Source organism: Fundulus heteroclitus, chromosome 12, assembly GCF_011125445.2.
Source record: "Fundulus heteroclitus isolate FHET01 chromosome 12, MU-UCD_Fhet_4.1, whole genome shotgun sequence".
NCBI lineage: Eukaryota > Metazoa > Chordata > Actinopteri > Cyprinodontiformes > Fundulidae > Fundulus > Fundulus heteroclitus.
This window is the reverse complement of record NC_046372.1, coordinates 35,710,331-35,731,203: the sequence shown is the minus strand read 5'-3', so window position 1 is coordinate 35,731,203 and position 20,873 is coordinate 35,710,331. Positions and strand designations below refer to the sequence as shown.

General features: G+C 41.1%; 1 protein-coding gene across 2 annotated transcripts; it reads right to left on the bottom strand.

The window, feature by feature from the left end:
- Positions 1–3,557: 3,557 nt before the first annotated feature.
- syn1 (synapsin I) lies at positions 3,558–20,203 on the bottom strand. 2 transcript variants are annotated; one of them, XM_012866320.3, is made up of 14 exons: positions 19,907–20,203; positions 19,211–19,685; positions 17,264–17,321; positions 15,103–15,194; positions 14,823–14,979; positions 14,639–14,728; positions 12,478–12,540; positions 12,236–12,378; positions 12,064–12,138; positions 11,875–11,977; positions 11,638–11,787; positions 10,017–10,086; positions 9,396–9,894; positions 3,558–8,118 (listed from the first exon to the last, which is right to left on the bottom strand). In XM_012866320.3, the coding sequence occupies exons 2-14, from the start codon at positions 19,531–19,533 to the stop codon at positions 7,983–7,985; spliced, it is 1,959 nt and encodes a 652-aa protein (XP_012721774.2). In that variant the 5' UTR covers positions 19,534–19,685; positions 19,907–20,203; the 3' UTR covers positions 3,558–7,982. The 2 variants fall into 2 exon arrangements, with proteins under 2 accessions (XP_012721774.2, XP_012721775.2); XM_012866321.3 differs by having other exon boundaries at positions 3,558–8,080; positions 19,907–20,202.
- Between the last annotated feature and the right edge of the window lie 670 nt (positions 20,204–20,873).

The following is a 20,873-nucleotide window of genomic DNA, read 5'->3' as shown; positions in this document are numbered from 1 at the left end:
AAAAGGAACATACTGGGATCCAAAGTAATGTGTGAATAGTTCTGTGTTGCTGGACGCTGCAGGCCACAGACTGTTGGTCTGCACCACCTTGTGGTCAGTGTGGAACTGCTGTTACGCTAAATAAACAGAGAAACAACTATTTAGCTCAGTAGTTAGTTGCATTTATTTCAAAGATTTACATTTAAGTGAAAAAGCAATAACATTATTTTAGTTAAATGCCTACACAAGAGCACATCTGTCCCAAACAGACCATTTTTCTCTATATAAAACTGCTATGATTTAGGTTTTTGTTTATTTTGCCTTTGGTCTTTTCTTATCAGCCTGTCACCTCTCAGCCACCAGTCGTCATCCAATCAACTCTGTCTCCCTCCAGCCACCATCCTGTTCTAGATCCTTTCCACCTGTTGCCACTAAATAAAGTTACTCAGCTCACCTGTTCACCAACCTACATTTACCTGCCTCAGCCAACTCATCGCTGCCAGAACCTCTCATCTCTTCTTTTGTGATGTACAGGTATCTTGTTTCTTCCGGATCCTGTGTGCTCAGCCAGCTGGACTCTTCAGTCGAAGTTGCCTGTGTCTGCGTGCTGCAGTTCTGCCTGTTTTCCCGTGAGTCCCAGCCGCTCGCTCTACCTGTTCTGGTGGTTCCTCGGTCTACGTCGCCTGATCAGGTCTCTCCCTACCTGTACCCGCTGGTCTCCTCCTGCTCATCCCTGCCAGCCTGCACCTTTTGCCAAGATTCACCTGCCTAGTCTGGTTCTGTTTGTCTGCCTCACCCGCCACTACTCATCATCTTCACAATAAACCTTTTAAACGTAACTCTGTCCGGCTGAATATCGGGTTCACCAGCAGTAAGCATTACATAAAACAAATTTGTCCCATGTGAAATTATCTGTTTCACATGGAAACTTTTTGTACGAAAGGAATTTAAATTCCACCAATCATTATTTTATTTGGGGACTTGTCTTAAAGGGATCATACAAGAAATTGAAGTGAGGTTCTGTTCTAAGCCTATAAACGGTTAATATTTTACTTGCAGTAGTGAACCGTAGTTAGAGAAAATATGATCCCAGAGGATGAAGCTAATGGATGGTAGGGATGGGAAACTTCAGAAATCAACCCACTTAGGATTCCGAAGGCTATGGAGCAATTATAAATTGGTTATCGATTAAATTCCTCAGACAAAAATACAGCGTGTTTAAACATCCAAAATGGCGTACGACCAGCTCTCCAATAAAACGGCCATGGACCTCTGCCTTGACCCAACTAATGAGCAGCTGACCTTGTCCACAACTAAACAATGAGTCCAGAATATCTGACTTCATTTGTAACTTAAAGAAAATAATTTTTGTCAGTTGTCTGCTTTCTTCACTACACTCTAATGAAGCTCATTTATATTTAGACCTGTGTGTGAGTTGTGTGTGTGGATGATTGTTTGTCCTGCGATGGACTGCCATCCTCTTCAGGCTGTAGCTCACCTCTCACCCACTGACAGCTGGCTGGCTAGATGGATGGTTTTACTGCAGCCTGCACATGTTGCGGTTCTTGTCCAGCTCGTTTTTTTTTTTTTTTTTTTAGGGCAGGTCGAGCTGGATACTTTGCATGTGATTTTATGTAAACTGTTTGGGTGCGAGACTTGCACACTTACAGGATCTGCCTTCTGCATTCGTCACAACCAAGTCATGGATTGACATTGGGACTGTCAGGCACCTGCTCTGTTTCCCTGTCCCCTGCCCTGCTCTGTTGTGCTTGTAGCAGGCTGCCTGCGTTGCCTCTCTCTGCTCTGCTCCACTAATTAGTGGGAGCAGTGGCACCTGCGCCGTTCCTAATTACCAGCAGTCTTTCCACCTGTGATTCTACCTATAAATAACCACCTCTCACAGTCGGTATCTGCCAGATTCTTGAAAGCCTTTTTGTGAGCAGACCACCCGGCGCTCCTCTGATTGCCCTGCCTATTGTTGACCCAGTTTTTAAGCGGATTTTCCCTGTCTCTCCCTTGCCAAAGTCAGACACGACATTGGCCTCAGTTTTCTGGGCACTGACCTTCGGATCTGCTCCTTGACCCGTTCCTCTGTCTGTCCCTCTGGATTGTTCTGCCTGCCTCAGCCTGCTGTGTATGACCCCCACCCACACTCTGAATTTCCCGTTTGCCTCTGCCCTGTTCCTTGTGTTTGTGAGACTCTGTTGCCCCAGTCCTTGTGACTTTACTACCATCACCTCCAGGACTCACACGGAGTCCCAGGTTCTATTAGTTGGATTCAGTGATTTCAGTGTTCATCTCAACCCACTGAGTACTGTTCAGCCACTAACCTGTCTGTTCCTGAGAGCGCTCCCAGTTTTTCCTGCCTTGCATCCAAATTTTTTAATTTAAAGACATTAAAACCACTCCTGTTTTCCGACTAAATTATCAGGTCTTATTGGCACCATGTGGGACAATAAAGTTTTGATGTTAGTTGAGTCATAATCGTCCATGTCCGAAACTCTAGACATCAAAATAATTTTTTTTATCCCACACGCCTAACGGGTAATCCACAAGAGGCCAGGTGTAAATTGGACTTCTACAATCTCAAAACAGTTCCAGTTACATTTTATGAACCTTAAACCATCATCACGTCTGGATTAGTTGGTTATATATGCAGAACGTTTACGCAGGAAATGGAACTAGGAGGCAGTACACAACCAATGATCTTTCTGCTGTAAACATGTAAGGAATAGACCATGGAAATTGTTTCCGCTCTGTGCAACTGTCTGATGTGACGGCGTCAAAAGCAAAAATGTAATGGCAGTTTAGGAAAACGGAATTAGCAATACTTACTCCAGTTATTAGAGTTTTGAGAACTGATGTTACAGCATGGATTGTTCTTGAGGGCTTGACATATCTCTCCGTGTCAAAGTGTGAGAGCCGCTTTGACCTTTCGCTCTCATTTGCACCACATTTTCTTGTTCCAAGGTTACTCACTCACTCACTCACTCACTCACTCCAGAGTGTCTATTTTATCTCAGTAGTTGCCGATTAAAAGGAGATATTGAATTTTGACAGAAAAAATCAACAGAAGAAATTTCTCAAACAGTTCTAAACTGTTTTCCTCCCTTTTGGTCTGTCCAACAACCCTGTTCCTCTATCCAACAAGGTTCATTACAATATATGGTCATTTCTGCAATTTACCAGATAGTCTTTTTGCAACTTTCTTGCAATTAAGAATGCCAGAAGGTAGTTTCCTTACTGTATAGTTCCCTGTTTAGATATTCTATAAACAGCATTTTACACAGGATTATCACTGATTATCACTTTCCTGACTCAATTTCCTGTGTATATATTGTACTGCTTCTGCATAAATAACCGCCCAATGCAAGTGATGCGATGCTTTTAAGGGATACAACTCAATTGGACTGTAGGTATGCCATAATCTGCTATTTTTTTGGCAGAATCAAAATCCTAAACTACCCCTTTAAAGGCTGCATCTCTCCACAAGAATACAAAGATAAAGGTATGTAGGAGAATTAGGTTTAATTAAATAAAAAAAAACAGCAAGAAAAAAAACAAGCACAACCACGATGTTCATATTTGGTCATAGACTTTATTGAACATGTCCATATTTCAATAACATAATTTTTTTCCACATAATATAGCTATATTGCATATAACATCTATTTTCTTTTTACACTTAATTCAATAATCCACCATGAATTATACGATGCACCGTCTTGTCTTTGATGACGAGAAACCTCAGACGTTAGCACTTTTTCACATTTAGGGTGTAACAATTTAAATATGGCAGGCATCAACTGACTGTTTTCACCCATTCACAAGTTCGTAATGATTTTACATCTTCACAATGATTATACAGTGCAGTAGGTAAACAATAAAATCATCTGTATGAAAAGAAAAAGAAATTACATTCACTGTCAAATATAGCCACAGTAAATAATAGAATGGTGAATACCCACAACCTAAAGGAAACAAAACTTCTTGGCATCGGCATGTTTTATGTCCCAGAATGGCGTGGAGGCCTCTGAGGGTGTGTATGTGTGTTTTTTTTTCTTTTTGAGTAAACATCCATGCTAAATGTGATGGCTTACTTTTACGTATTGCTGATTTTCCAAATAAACTGCAATAAATCAGACACCAAAATGCACCGATACTGAGTTTTGAAATTTAAAAATGATACCCTGAATCAATTAATGCACAACATTGCAAGCTCCATACAATGGAACCTCGTCGATTTTACAAAAGCAATGCCAAAAACAAGGAAAAGAGCTACTTAAACACTTTGAAAATAAAAACTGAACAATTTGCCGGCACACCTAACATCAACAAGCACGAATAGCAGCAGGGGGAGTAGAGGTGACATTCTGCTTCGCTCCGAGCTCTTTACAGCACATTTCTAGCTGGTTTGGACATTCGCACGTTTATGCACTGTCGAGCACAAGGGGTCACTGTGGCTACACGAACAATAAGCATAGACACAGTGGAGGAGAATCTGCAGGGGACTCGGGACTTGTTCATTTTCTTGGCTTAATCATTTCGTCTCTAAAAAGCAGGATACGGCAGCTTTACATGAAGATTAAACGCAATGCACTATTTCTGGAAGACGTGTATAGCTTCTGGAAAAAGAATCGGTTTTCACAAACAACTTGGATTTCCATAGTGATCAGAGAGAGCTTCTGCAGAGCGTGTGTTAAAACGTCTACAGAGAAGCATCCTTCATTGCGTGGTTTCGCTTTTATTATTGTATAGCTGAATCTCATAATATGTATGCAGCGTTCCTTGGCTGAGTATGAGGGTGTGCTCCCACGAAACAATAGAAAGCAGTGTTGGAAGCAGCTGTTAGGATTTATAAAAACAGACTCAAGTTTGGAGGGAAACGCAAGACCCCTATAAGCCCTGCAGTCAGCCAGACTTAACGTAAAAACCTGTTGACTGCTTTCCACCACGCTGTCCCTGTCTGTGCTGCTCCCCTCTGCAGCTCGGCACCACCTCAGAGAGAGAATAGTGAGCTGTTGCTTCAAGTGCCCCATAAGTAAACCTGAAAATGCAAACTTCGTACATTTGTGCATGACATTGGTTTCAAGTAAGATTTTGCAGTAAATGTGTGCAAAAAACAAAACGTTTCACTTCACAGAAAAAAAAAAGCATGCATGTTCCTCCTCCTCTGTAAACAGCCGCGTTATGCCTGGAAATGGAAGACCCTCAGCCACACACAAGTGTCACAATCAAGTGGACATCCCTGAGACCGCTCCATTTGATCTGACGTTCTTGTTTGTCTAAGGCGTGCTTTCTTTCTTCTTCTTGTCTTAAGGTGGAGAGCGTTTTTATTCGTGTGCAGCGAACGTTAATGGAAGAAAAGTGAGAGTGACGACATACTCACGACACCTACAAAAGCTGCGTTACTGACTAATCCACTACATGTGACAACACAGTTACAAGCGCCGAAGTGAGATGCTGGGGACTGCAACAGTTGCCTCCTATTGACATGCAGCTAAGACATCACCGCGAGCAGTCAAAAATGGCTCGAACACATCCATAGTGTTTGCGAACACTGTGGGGAGCTGTGGAAGTGGACTGTACAAAAATTATTGAGGCAGATGGTGGTGAGATTCGGAATTTTTTTTCAGTGGCAAATTCTCGCATTATTTAGATAGGATTTGCATCTGTCCTTGTTTTAAGTTTCACTTAAACCATCAAAAGATCAAAGTTTTTTTTCTTCAATCAAAAACATTTAGCTACATGCTGGTGATTGAGCCTAAAATTCAACTACTGACATTAACACAAGTGCATGAGATAGCAACTTTTGGGGGAGTTATGAGAATGTGTTCTTCAGAAGCAGGACATCCCAAAAATTGAGCCAGGACCTTACTGTGGTACTCACACAAACGAGTGGGGGATCTTAAGATTTTAGAAATCAAAGCAAATAACAAAAATGGTAATGGTCAGAGTGTATCCATGCTTTAAAAGTAACATAAAAGGTATTGCCGTATTAGCAAGAGATAAAGCAACATATTTGTTGTTGATGCTTTTTGTATTGCCATTATTGTTCTGTTTATTTGACTTATTAGTAATGCTCATGTTGCATAATATGATATCCTTTATATTACTTTAGTTTTCACAGAGTTCTCATTCTACTCTGGCAGGGTTTTATTCATTACTATAGGACATTTATGTGACAGCTATCTATCCTCACAAACACTAATATCTAAAACTTATGAATGAATGATGTTGAACACACACACCATATTAAGTATATGGTCAAAATAAAAAAACATAGCAGAATAATAATCCTATCATTAACAAAATCGCAGCTAAGCATGGGTTTGTATAAAGACTTTTCATGATATGACATCCTTAGTTAAAATATAATGGATTCATAGTAGCACCCAATTACCAGAAATTGTATAACAAAACATGAAATGATGATCTCTTTTATTTAATGCAGAAAAGCACAAATTAATCAAAAACGGAATAAAATACTGAAAAATCAAAAATGAAATTGTGAAAACTATATGAGCGACCAGAAGGACGCAGCAATAGCTACGAAATGGAGAAGGTGTAGGGTTTTGCTACTTTATAGGCTTAATGCAAGCATTAGGAGAAAACTTTGGTCACTCTCTGGCATCCCATTAAAAAAATTTGTAAACACAAAAACAGAAAGATAAATATTTTTTGCATTTTTAACCACAATTTAATACGTACCTTGATATTTGTGTTGAATTCTACCCTCTCCATATTCACACTTGTAGCTGCTTCTATCTGACAGAAGATCCATTCACTCAAGATGAAGAGTAAATATGTAAAAACTATTTTATGCCATTTGACTTCAGTCTTCTGAATGATAAGTCTCTTTTAATTCGTTAATGTTCATATGTTTTTTACTGCGGTATTTTATGCAATGGTGGGACGTTTTATCATTCTTATCACATTGTTTTAGCTATATTTCTAAGCAAGTTAATTTTAGTATTTATAACATTTTATGTTATTAGTGCAGGCTCAATGTTTACTGTACGTTTATTGTCTGGGTGCGAGTAAGGGGTGGTTTATGTACCCTCCCAACAACCTTTAAATTACTGGTTCATGGGAGTTTTACATCGTGACTTCCCTAACGTGACTTCCCTAAAATGTTGTAGCAGCTAGCTGTACTGTGAGCTAACGTTAGCTTGTACGAAAACAGGAACAAGGCGGAGATTTAGCTTCTTCTGTGCTCGTTTTTATTTCTGCCCTCTCCTTTACACCATTGCTACACCTAAAAACCTGTCTGTTAGCTTCTGAGCGTAGGTCTAAAAAGCAACACTCTTTGCCTTGGCTTTAGCAAATTTACTCTCTTAGGTTAAGTTGCTACATCATTTAATCACCACAAGAAGGCCAACAGCCCCCACAACCCCCACTTGTAGTTCTATTTTGTTGCCATAAGAAAATGGCAGCTCTTTTCAGCAAAAGGAAATGCACTTTTTAACTCTTATTTTAGTATGACTTGTAATAATTGTCACTAAAACAGGGTTTTACTTGGGAATAGAAACATTTGTTTTACTATTTTCCTCATCCCAATAACATTTGTACAGTCCTTTAGTTTTTATTTATTTATTTTTTTTTTGACCACAAATACCACAACGGATTTACAGCACCAACAAACAAGGAAGCAGGATTGTGTTGCTTTGTTTCTGAATTTAGTTACTGGTTGTTGCATGCACATACATAGGCTTTTGTGACGTTTGATATGATGAACCGGTTAAGCTTTAAGCAAGGCAGGAAATGTTTGAAACATCACATCACCTGACTCTATTCTACCTTTTGTTCACTCTAATAGATAGTAACTGTTTGGGAAGTGGGTGTCAAGTGTGTACCCTTTCATATCACACTCATAAAATGGAGAATCTGTTGGTCCTTGCTCGTTTCCTGGGGGTGAAGAAGGGGTCTGTCCATCAGTTTGCCTGTCCATTTTTTTCTCTCAGCCGGAAGAAGAAAGAGGGATGGGAGGATCTGATGCCAGCTCAGTCTGAGAAGAGACTGGCAAAAGATTTGCGTAGATTGCGTATGGTTTCAGCCTTCACCTCGTCCTGGCTAAGGCTGGCTCGGGGCGCTGGGGTTTCTGGAATGTTGAAGGTATTGGTAAGAGACTGGGATTTGCTATAAAGAGAGGGAAATGGCAATAGAGGAGAAGGAAAGGCTATTAAAGTCATGCAGCAAACGAATGGAATGAGAAGACTGGAGCACAGCAAGGCAGAAAGAGAGGGATAAAGAGGAGTAAAGTCTCAGTAAAAGATGAAAAAGGGGCCATTCCTTCTCCGGGGGTCATTCAGAATTTCCTTATCATTTCAAGTCAGCATTGACATGATATGAATAGTGAATGACATTTTTTTTTTGGATGCAAAGTGATGTGTTTTGTCTGGTATTGATCATGAATACGGAAAATCCAGAAAAGGGAATCTGATTCATTTAGAACTGAAAAATATCAAATATTTTATAGATAAAGCTCATTCGAATCATTAAAGCAAACAATAACACAATCCAGCAAGTCAAAGCAACTAGCTGTGAAAATGCTTTATAAAAAAAGAATAATTATCTTGTCTCGGAGTAATTGTATCTTTGAGATACATATTTATGGAGCCTTCTAAACCTTTTGGAAAATTGCTGATGGTTTCGATGGTTAAACAGAAAATATTCTTAATGCATTTGTTAGTTGTAAGCTATTTGTGACTTTTGGATCTTTAACCTGTTTCACAATAGACTTTTAGGTAACATTTATTTTGCATTAGAAGCATTTAAAAAAAACAATCATTTCAATAATTAAAACAACCCCTTTCTTTGAGACATCACAGGGTCTCACCATTGAGTGAATTTTGTGGGTTTGCCACTACTACAAAAATTAGCAACTGTCTTTTAGATTTATTCTGTTTAAAAGGGGGTTGCCACCTTTTCTTTGGTTTTCTCATGTCTTAGATATACACTTCAACAAACAAAGGATTAGACTTTCATAAATTCCTGTTGTGTAAACAGAGTCTTTACCAACCAGTTATTAAGTGATTAACTGTGACTGGATGTTTAAAAGTGTCCCTGAGAAAACTGATTCTATACAAGGATTTTAATTCTTGTGTCATCTGCATCCCAGTATGTTGTATCTTCTGCCTGCTGCTTTAACGTTTCACAACCTCGCCAGACAATCCGGAACGTAATGTTTTGTAAAACTATACTTGTAAGAATGACGAATGCAAGAACCGTTACAACATGCACAATCAAGTGGGCAACTTCTCTGTGGGCAGAGTTTTTACATGTGGCATGCATACCTCAGTGCAGGCAAAAGTTAAGAATAAGCATTCTGCGGATGTCAGTTCTGAGGCACAAAAAGTACAAATGAGATGAAACTGATCCGGTTCGTTGTTCTCTTCTCGCGAACAGCTACTTACTTTAGTTGTGGAGAGCCGCCCATAGCCGGGCTGTCCTGACTGGGCTTCTGTGGGGGCTGGGGCTTCTGCTGCAGAGGGGGTCGTCCTCCTGGGCCACCCTGACCTTGGGCGGCAGGTCTGGGCTGCTGGGTGGTTGGTGGCCCGGGACGGCTCGGCTGGACCTTCTGCTGCTGTGACCCTCCCTGTGACTGCTGTCTAGGGAGTGGGGCAGGTTTTTGCTGCTGTTGCGCACCAGGAGTCTTCTGGCCAGGGCCCCCACTAGAAGGTTTCTGCTGCTGGGACAAAGACTGCTGCCTCTGCGTTTGAGGGGAACCTCCCTGGCTTCGCTGAGGAGAGCCCTGACCTGGGGCTCGGGGTTGGGCTGGGGCGCCGGCGTTAGCCTTGGCCTGAGAACTGGGCTCAGCAGTAGCCGGGCTGGCAGCAGACTGCTGAGCTGGTGCAGGAGGCTGGCCCTGAGGCTGGGGGCGCTGCTGGGGTGGAGGACTTTGCTGGGGACCACCTGTAGGAGATAGAATAGGCACTGATCACTCGGACTTTTTAAATTCGGAAAGTCCGACTTCGTTCGGACTTTTTAAATAAATACAATATACTAATGAATATGAAAAGATTTGGCTAAATTACCCTGAGGGGAGGGGCGCTGTTGAGCCTGTGGTACTTTCGGCTGTGAGACAGGCTGAGGAGAAGTAGCTTTCTGAAAAACAAACGGATGGCTCAGAAAGTGTCTCATCTATTATAACATGTACAAATTACACAGATTGATACAATTATGACATTACTAACTACTGCATTTTATATATATATATATATATATATATATATATATATATATATATATATATATATATGTATGACTATTTTTAATTTTTTAGAAATTATGTAAATGTTTTTGTCTTATGTGGATTCTTGTTAATTGAAAACTAATCAATTGTTTAATTTTCTTAACAATGATTTTTGTTTTGTGCTTTTGGTTTAACGACCTCGGTGCATTGCAAAAGTATTCATATCCTTTGAATTTTTTCACATTTTGTTGAGCCACATACTTTTATGCATCTCATTGTAATTTTAGGTATTAGACCAGCACAAAGCAGTACATAATAGTGAAATGAAAGGAAATTGATGCATGGTTTTCAAAACACTTCACTCAGAGAAAGCTAAATTTGTGCCACTCATTTGTATTCAGCACCTTTCACTTTGATACCTCTAAATGAAATCCATTGCAACGTCCCACTGTGTGTAATTTAATCTCGACGTCTTTACAGAGATTGTGTGAAGGCCTCAGAAGGTTTGGATGAGAGGACTCCAGATACCAGGAGCTTAGATAATGTTACTGAGAAAAACAGGCAAGACTGTTCTGTTTGTAGAGGTGTAAAACTATTTTTGTGAAACTATTAAGTTTCTTAAATATAATCCCCATATGGAATCCTGTGTGATGGCAGCATCATGCTGTGGAGATGCTTTTCTCCTGCAGTGACAGGGAACCTTGTCACAGTGAAAGGATGAAGCTAAACACATGACGGTCCTGGATGAAAACCCTGTTAGAAAAGACTTGAGACTGAGGCACAAGTTCACCTTCCAGCTCCATGGTCATCATGGATGACAATATACAAGAGATAAAGGGACATATAATCCCAGTTAAATATGTTGCCGTTTCTTGATGTAACATGATAAATGTGAAAAGTTCCAGGGGTATTAATAGTTTTGCAAGGCACTGAACATGACATGTAACTCTTTCATATATGGTTTAGTGTTATTGTATCTGGGGTAATTTATGATTAGCTTTCTGTCTTTATCCATGCTTCCAGTTATTTATTTATTTTTTCATTTAATCTGATAAATAAAAAACCTAATTGATTTTCACTATATTTTGTTGTACAGTTGGAATGACAATGATCATTGGTTGAAATTAAATTCAAAGGAAAGTTTTTTTTACATTACACAACAGTTTTCATTGGTTTCCTTTGTTGAATCTATAGATTAACCTTGTTTTTATATAAGGAGTTAGCCTTAGGGTGTATTATACACCTCACCAAAATGTAACATACTGTAAACCTGAGGATAGGAGCGCTCCTTCAGTCAAACACAGGCTGTCATTCCTTACCTCCGAGTCCTCCAATTTAAGAGAAAATAAAGTAGAAACACATTATGGCAGGTGTTGCAATCACAAAGAAAATGGAGAACAAAGTGTGTGTGTGTTTTTTTTCTCCTTACTAGTGTAAGCATATTGTGCCTGCAGTTTAAGCACCTGTGCCGGCTGTCCTGCTGCAGCCCGGACAGAGGAAGAGCTGGGAGTTCGTGGAATAGTGTCTTGCATCTTAGAAACCACGAGTTCTGCAATCTGAACCCGATCTTCATCTTGCTGGTCTCCAATCAGTGGCATGGAACAGTCGTCCACCTAAAGTGCAAACACATGATCAAGATATTAAGGAACACCCTTGCAATTAGAGACAACCGCCAGCATGATTTTGCTGTTGTAAAGTACCTCGATAATGTAGTCCTTGCCGTCTTTACCATGTAGAGCCTCTACAGCACAGATATCTAACCCTCCAAAGATATCTGCGCAGGAATCCACCCACAACTTGTACCTGCAACAATGTGTTAAACAGGGATGTTGTTATCCTGTGAGACACAGTTTCTTGCGTTTTAGTAGCATACAGTCACATGTCCTCACTTGTCTGACATGGCCACCTGTTCAAGCATAGAAGAGCCGGTGTTGGTTTTCCAGTTGCCAGAAATGGAGGTCCTCCTGGTGAACACAGCAGTTGTTTTATGATACACTTCCAATGAGGAGGGGGAAAGTCTGACGTGAAATGTTAGGATTTAAACACAGCAAAATGACTCACATGTAAGCTTTGTAGCTGTTCCCAATCTTCTGGATGCGGACGTCATACTTTGCATCAATGAAAGGCTCGGATGTGGCATAAGTCTTGGTCAGCGCCACAACACTAGCGATATCTTGAAAGTCATATTGATTGTCCACTTTCACCTAGTCAGAAGGGGTCAAAACATGCCTTTGTTGGCCCTTGATGAGTCCCATAAAAATTGCGTTCCAGATATTATCAGGCACTGATCGTTCCATCCCTACCTTTCCCATTCCTGAGTGAGCATGGCCCATCTTCACAACGACCGGAAACCGAGGGGCAGTGATCTTCAAAAAAGAAATTTAGGATTATGAACTGCGCCACCATTTGATCTTAAGTATAGACTCTCTGATGCTATCTGAAGACATTGGTAAACATATTGTGCTCTTGGTAATCAGTTTTTTTGAGTACCTACAATTAAGAAACTTCATTAAATCACAGTTTATTCTGAAACTATCCCCCCTTGTTCAACATTGAAAATGCAATACATAAAAAGTGCTCCGACCTGCAATTGTTATCTAAACTACCTTCATCGGTCACTTTATTAGCTACAGTTTACTTGTATCAAGTTGGATCCCCCTTTTTTTTCCTTAGACCTGCCTTAATTCTCCTTGAGATATATCTAAAAAAGTGTTGAAAACCTTCCACTGAGGTTTTGGTCCATAATTGACTTGATAACTTCATACATTTGGTCCAGATATGTCCAGATGTACATATATGACGTGTATCTCCTGAATTTCTGCTACATCCCAACAATATTGCATCAGCATCTGGTGACTGGAGATTACTGGAGAACCACAAACTCATTGTCATTTTCAAGTGCCCAGTTTAAGATGATTTGTGCAAAGTGAGCATAGTGCATTATTCTACTGATAGTAGTCTTCAGCACATTGGTAGACTGTGGTCATAAAGGGATGGATATGGTCAGCATCAGAAATCAGGTAGGTTGTTTATTTAACTGATGAGCAACTGGTTCTAAGGGTCCAAAAGAAAACAAATCCCATTGTCATGGCAGCACCACCACCAGCTTTAACCATTGATACAAAGAAGGATTCATCCATGGTGTTAGCCTCAAATTCTTACCCAACCATTTGAATATTGCAGTTAAAACCAAGACTCATTAGATAAATCTATGTTTTTTCCCCCAATCTTTAAGTGTCCAGTTTTGTTCAGCCTTTAAAATTGCAGCCTCAGTTTCCTGTTCTTAGGCTCATAGGAGTGGCGTCTAGTGTAGCATCTTCTGCTGCTGTAACCCATCTGCTTCAAGGTATGTGTTGTGTTTTCAAAGATTGGTTTTGCACATATGTTGGTTAAAATCGCCTACACTTGCCTTTGTATCACCTCAACGACTCTGTACATTCTCTTCAAATCTGTCCATCCAGGTCTGGCTCACATTTTCAAGCTATTCTCTGTAAGCTTGAGAGGTGGTTGTGCATGGAAATCCCAGTGGATCAGCAGTTTGCAGCCTGTCTGGCACCAATCACCATGCTACATTCAAGGTCACCTATATTGTCTTTCTTCTCTATTCTGGTGATCGGTTTGAACATGAGAAAGTCATCTTCATCACATCCAAATTCTAAATGCATTGAATTGCTGCCACCTGATTGAGTTATTTTAAATTTGTGTTATTGGGCAATTGAGTGGGTGTACCTAGAAAAGTGACTAGTGAGTGTATATCTCTTATTTTAAGACTGATCCCGTAATCTTCAGTTTCAAGAAGAAGATTATTGCAATAATATGGAACAAGGCTGGCAATCTGGGTGTAATAGAATATCTTTCCAACTAAGTTGCAGCACTGGACATAGGAAAAACCTACCTTTTTTATCAGGAGTTACTGTTCATGCTTTGAGAGTATTTGGTGCTCTTTTATTGGATGTTTAAAGAAAGGTCATCTGACCCCAGCAATGGGAATACAGGGAGAATAAATCTTGTGATAATCCATTAATAATATTCTGTCCAGGAGTTTTAAAGGGTGGTTTAAATGGCTTTAGAAGCTTGGTATTGAATGTTTTTTTTTATTAGATTAATTGTTGACAAAAAGTAAATCCCTTTTCATAGCATATCATTTTTAATGATTGAAACATCAATTGTTTAATCAGACAAAGAGGGCACAGTCACTGTAATGACTTGAAAGCCAGCCTAGTTCTGTCAGCCTGAGACTGCAGGGGTGGAGATGACTACTCTGCAGCAGCAATCTCAATGTGATGTTCCTGACACTGACTCTGCAACCCAACAGAATCTCTGCCTCCACAAGCACAAAAAACAACAAAAAAACAAATATAAGCCACACTGATTAAGAATGCCGTAAGTTGCCATGAGAAATAAAATATTAATTACACCTGACCCATCAGGAAGTGGCAAAGATGAGAATTTCAAAGAACTTACCATTTCCTTATGATTTGGATAGTAAATCTGCTCAATCAGCGGGAACTCCTCTGGGCCCAGCTGCTTGTGGAGTCTTGACATCTGAGCAAACTGAGGGAGAATGTAACCTTAAGATGCCACTCTAATTGTCTGTACATTGTGAATCTCTTCGCTGCGGACTAAACAGTTTTCAAAGACTACTTACCACCCATGGTTTGTCACAGAAGTTATAGACAGAGTGCAGAGTGTTGACACTTGGCAGTCCAGCGTACTGCAGTCCGATCACCATGTTGCGATGGTCTCCATTCCGGTCCATGCTGAAAGCGTGCTGTCTAATCAGCACAAAGTCTGGCCTAAAGGATCTAATACCCATGACGTGAGGGAAATATTACAATGTTGAACATAGTTACACCACCTCCTTATGCTATGATCTCAGAACTGTACATTTTCAGCAGTGCGATAACTCCGAACTGAGAAGGACTTACTTAGTAACCTTGTGCCCATTCCTGATGGCCTCCATGTTGACGTTGTAGGTGCCGCTGGCATTGGCCACCAGGTTGATCTCTGAGAACTCTGCCTGGAAAGAATAACGTCAATGTCAAGGCAGGGCAAGTTTATTTACAAAGCACTTTTCAGTAACAAAGTCAAACCCTTCTCAATGACATAAAATCTACATTCATCATATTTAGGGAGCATGAGAAGAAACAACAGTTTATTCATCAGTCATTAGTAATTTAATTTTCTCCACAATTAATATGCTACAAGATTAAGACAAATTCAGTACTTTGAAAATGTTTCACTTTTTGCCACAACCTCACACCTCAATGATTTCTATTGGGAGTTCACATGATAGAAAATGACAATGTCACACATAATTGTGAAGCACACATAGTTGTGAAGTAGAAGGAAAACTGTGGATGTCCTAAGCTCTACAAGAAAAATTGTGAAAACTGGCATTCATCTGTATTCATCCCCTTTTACTTTGGTACCAGCAAATGCAATGCCGCGCAACCAATTGCCTCCATAAGTAGCCTTGTTAGTCAATATAGTCAAGAGGCCCATGTTAACTTTGGAGGAGCTGTAGTGATTTACAGCTCAGGTTGGAGAATCTGACAACAGTAACAGTTATTAGTCAAGTCTTTACAGAAGAGTGAAAGAAAAAGTCATTGTCGAAACAATGGAATATTAAGTTCTCGTTAGAGATTTCCACTAGCCCTGTACTGCACACGACAAAAATGTGGAAAAGGGCATCCTGGTCAGATGAGAGAACATTTTTTACTTATTTGCCATTATGCAAATCAGCATGTGTGAAGGCAAACGAACACGACACATCCACATGAACACTCCATCCCCACAGTGACACATGCTGGTGGCAGCATCATGCTGGGGGCTGGTTTTCTCCAGCGGGGACAGGGAAGCTGGTCAGAGTTGGTGAGAAGATGAATTGTAAGTAATCATAAGAGAAAAAAAAAACTTGTTAGAGGCTGCATATGCATCTTTTTTTCCTTCAACATAGAAAGTATTCCTGAATCATTGCTTCTATATTTTTTGTGTCAACCCTCACACCCTTGGGGGTTCTTCAAGACACTAGAGGGGATTTACTTTCCACTGCCGTTACATGAATGCTAAGTGAGGAAAGCAAAGTCAGTGACTCAATGGAAATGCCTGGGTTTTCTTATGTGGAGAACCTTTTTTTCCGGTGGTCAAAGACCATTCTAACAAACTTAGAACACAAATGAGAATCAGTGGCTGGACTTGAAGCTTGATCTTCACAGATACTTTCCATCAAATCTGATTAAGCTTGAGCTATTTTGCAAATAAAGAATAAGCAACAAAAATCAGTCTCTACATGTACAAGGCTGGTGGAGACCTTCGCCAAAAGACTTGCAACTGTATATGCATTAAAAGGTAGTTCTACGAAATATTGACACTTTCCTTCCACTGCATAAATCTCATTATTAATACATATACATATATATAATCAGAGTTAAGAGTAAAACAGACCTATATAAACACGGGAAGGCGGGAAGATAATTTTGAAACATTTGGGAGCTTCTCTGCTCCTAGCATGCTATAAATAGTAGCTGGTTTAAAACTATTACTATTAGGCCACTTGTTTCTGCTGAAACTTTTAGCTAAATTACTCCCGGTTGGTCCTCACGCCATATCAATAGGTGGGTTACTTGCATAATGTACTGAATCACTCGTAATGACATTGTAGTACATTAATAATGTTCAGCTAAGAAAGCATTTCACTGGAAATAAATGCAACTTTGAGTACGAGATCTTATTCAATAGCGAAATGGACCCCAAGACATTTATCATTCCAGGCTCTCTGTGAACATGACAGCTCATTAATAATGCCAGTGCTTTTATGTGCCTAGAGAAACAACCTATACGCGAGGAGGCCTATTTCTGTTTTGACACAAGAACATCAGAAGCAGTGCTATCCATCAGTAAACAAAACGATACAACTACACAGAAAAAAAAAGCATGCAACATCCCTCTCAATGATGACTCCATCTATTAAAATGCTTGCTGGAGGTTTCTTTAAACTCAGTTACACTTTATTGTTTTATTTCATAAGTCCGATCTCCTCCTGAAAAAAACAAAAAACAAAAAAAAAGCTAGGGCTGTAAAGCCTACCTGTTCCACCTTGATGTCAAATTCACCATGGATCTTTCTTCCTCTGAAGACCTTCACCCTGAAAGCCAAAGAAGCAGGTGAGAATGCTGCTGTCACTATATGCATCCAGGCAATAATTACCAAACAGGCTTGTCTTTAACACATTAAAGCTAGTGACACCTCGAACTGGAACTGAAAGTTCAGCTTTAGTTTGTGTAAATCTCTAATTTGTATGTGACTCCGACTCACTTCTATCTGTGTAGTCACACATAGGAAGTGGCTCCTTTCAGAAAATTAGCAGTTCACAGCGCCTCGCAAAACGTTTTACACATCTTGTCGCACCACAGCCACAAACTTTCATCTACTTTACTGGGATTTCATCAAAGGCCAACAGCAAAACGGTGCACGTTTGTTGTGAAAGGGCTTAATTAAAGCGAAAGGAAAACGAGGACTCTATGAGTCATTGTTTCTGTAAAAACACGTTTCACTTCAATGGCAGCAGCAACTTACTTGGAGTGTGTCTCTGCAAAGCTTAGCCCATCAGGAGGCTGATGTTTTTAACCCATTGTTCTTTGAGGAATAAATATAGCTCAGCCAAATTTGAGTGTCTGTAAAAATCATGTTTTGAGTCTTGCCATTGTTACTTAATTCGATTTAGGTTGCATTTTCTCTGGATTCATGTTTGGGGTTTTGTCCCTGCTGGAAGCTGAAGCTCCACCCAAGTCTGAAGAGCTTTGCAGCGTTAAACAGGTTTTTTTTTCTTCCAGGTCTGTACTGTTTATAGGTCCGAAATGTTTGATATCATCTGACCAGAGCACTTTCTTCCCCATATTTGCTGTGTCTACTCATGCTTGGTGTAAAACTCTGAACAAAACTTCTGCAAGCTTTCTTTTAGAGATGCTTTCCTTCAAACCACCCATCCGTAAAAGGCCATGTTTGTATGAGTAATAGCTGTCCCATTAAAAGCTTCTTCCGCCTGAGCTGTGAATCTCTGCAGCTCCTCTGGAGTCAGCATGGGGCTCTTGGCTGCATCTAAGATTATTGCTCTACTCAACTCGCCTAGACCCCTGGACCCCCTTGGGGTGGGGGGTGGGGGGGTCCAGGGGGTCCAGGTGGCCCAAAAAAGGGCCCAAAAAAGAACATTTATATAAATATATGAGCTTTTGGGATGATTTAGATTCTTGTCAAGGGGCCCAAAATTCCTGGCGGCACTCCTGGCTTTATGGCCATATTTTGGCAATTTTGCAGTTTTTATCTGTACTCTTTCTGTTTGAGGATGATGCATTGAATTGTGCCCAGGGATATTATCAGACCTTGGGATTTTGTTTTACAACCTAAACCTGATTCAAGCTTCTTTACTGTCTCCCTGGCCTGTCTGCTGCATTCCTTGGTCACTAATGGTCTCCGACGAACCTGAGGCCTTCACGGAACAGCTGGATCAATGATGCATGGAAATCAGTTTACTATGTATGGGACTTTTGACGACAGCTGGTCGCAGTAGATTTCATTTCGGGGTACCGGGGTAAAGTGTGTGTGTGTGTGTGTGTGTGGGGGGGGGGCGCAAATGCATGCCCCACTGTTCGGATTTTGATTTGTATATATAAAGATATATAAATATAGTTTGAAATGTGTATACATCTCTTTCCATTTCCCGATTATGTGTAAATGCAGTGCTCATAAGGTTGTGGCTGTAGCGTGACAAAACAAGAAAAGGTTCAAGAGGTATCTATGCTTTTTCAGTGCGGTGCAGCTTCATCGCAGACTGCAACCTGGCCGCGATGCAGATGCAGGTGTTGTGCATGCATGGTGCATCCCTTCGACGCACAAACATTCCTATCTAAGCTTCACGTGGTGCACCTCTCAGCATCACCTGAATCATATGACCTTCCAGATCGCATGCCACTGCAGCCCAAACTGGCTCTCTGTCTAGACGGGCCGCTGCGCCGCAAAACTACGCGCCGCTCTTACCAGTCGGTCTGCTGGTCGTCGATCACCAGGAGAATCTTGCCGTGACTGGAGACGCCAGCCCGATCCGCCGCCTCGGATAGGGTTGCTGCCGCAGCGGCAGTGGTCTGCTTGACAGCGTTGGATATGGAGGAGAAGAAACCGGAGCCCCCGGCTGCAGGCTGCTGCTGCTGGGCCGGGGGCTGGCGCCTCTCCGCCGGCCCGGGCGACACTGCGGGGCTTTGCTGCTGCGGCGGCGGCTCGGGGCGCTGGAGGTCGGTCATGTAACCATTGGGCAGGTTGGACATGAAATTACTGTCCGAGAGGCGTCGACGCAAGTAATTCATGGTGGAGATTTGTTGAAATCACGGAGAGACAGGGGTTCCAAAAAAAAAAAAAAAAAAAAAAATCCCACCTACTGACTCAGAACTTGGTGTTCGGTGAGAGAAATAAATGACTAGGCTAGTTTCCCATGTGCAAAAACAGGACTCAACGTCACCTAAAGGGAATAAAGTCGGGTTTTATTAATTAGATAATGATTTTAAATGAAAAAAAATAACGTAGTAAGAAATCGTGACTGCTAAAGCAAAGAAAAGCGGCATGCAGATAAGAGCTCAAGCGTGTCCAAGTTAAATCCCTCCCTCAAATAATTCTCATATTGATTTAGTTGATAAACCTATCCTTTAATTTAAATGCACATTTTTATCCACTGAAGCCTACCTGGGAATGTATCCAAACTGACCCGCCCCAACGACGAGGCGATGGCTCCCTACTGATTAGTCACGGGGAAGAGTCTGCGCGAAGGTAACTCTCATGTCCTCTGGGCTCAGAGCCAGGCCGTGCATCCGATTTGAAACCGGAGAAATAAATAAAAGCTAAAGTCTTTCCAGCATCCCTGCCGCTCTGCTTCCCTTCAAGACCCAGTTTTTTCCGTCTGCCCTGCGTCACTCCCAGTCATCCTGAGGGAAGAGGAGGCTGCGAGGCTGGACCGTGGTCAGGTGACGCAGGCTGCACACGCCGACTTCCGGGGCTGCTTAGAAAATAAAAGCATGCTATCGGACATTTAATTCGTTTTGTCGTTAATCCTTCATGAGATGACACCCACAACGCCTATAGATTTAACGCTTACTTATTTACTGTAAGTCACCGACAATTTACTTAGACACGCTTCCTATGAAAAACGACCTCACTCCTGATTGGCCCAGTGGTGACTGAAAGGCGCATCAACAGACTTCCTGTGTTGCGGATGCGTTTATGTGTGTTTGACGCAGCAGCGTGATGGGTAATGAGGGTGATGCTGATGAGAGCAGTGACAGGTCGGTCTCTGACACACATGAACCAGCGGATGACAGCACAGGACATTATTCAGGGCGGATAAATTTACCCCACTGGGACCCACAGAGACGCGTCTATTTATTACTCGGGCGCTCATGAGAAGCTTTTGATTTCCAATACGGTCGATTCTTAAGAGATGCGCCATCTGTTGGTGATCAGCACAGCACCCCCCGGGAGCCCCATATGCTCTATACTATGGAAACAACACGCTGGTGGTAACTGGACTGTAATCATTAGGGAACAGCTTCTCCTTCTGCCTTTCCCCCTGAATAATTAATACCATTGAGACTCAATGTATAGCTTAACTTCTGCTCATGAAAAAAAAAAAAATGCTGATTATTTGTTCTTCTGT

Coding starts and splice junctions, on each gene's coding strand:
- syn1 (XM_012866320.3), bottom strand. CDS start 19,533: ATGAATTACTTGCGTCGACGCCTCTCGGACAGTAATTTCATGTCCAAC. Junction 12,541..14,638: donor ATCCAAATCATAAGGAAATG/GTAAGTTCTTTG, acceptor TCTTTTTTGAAG/ATCACTGCCCCTCGGTTTCC. Junction 10,087..11,637: donor CAGCAGGACAGCCGGCACAG/GTGCTTAAACTG, acceptor TTTGTTTTTCAG/AAAGCTACTTCTCCTCAGCC.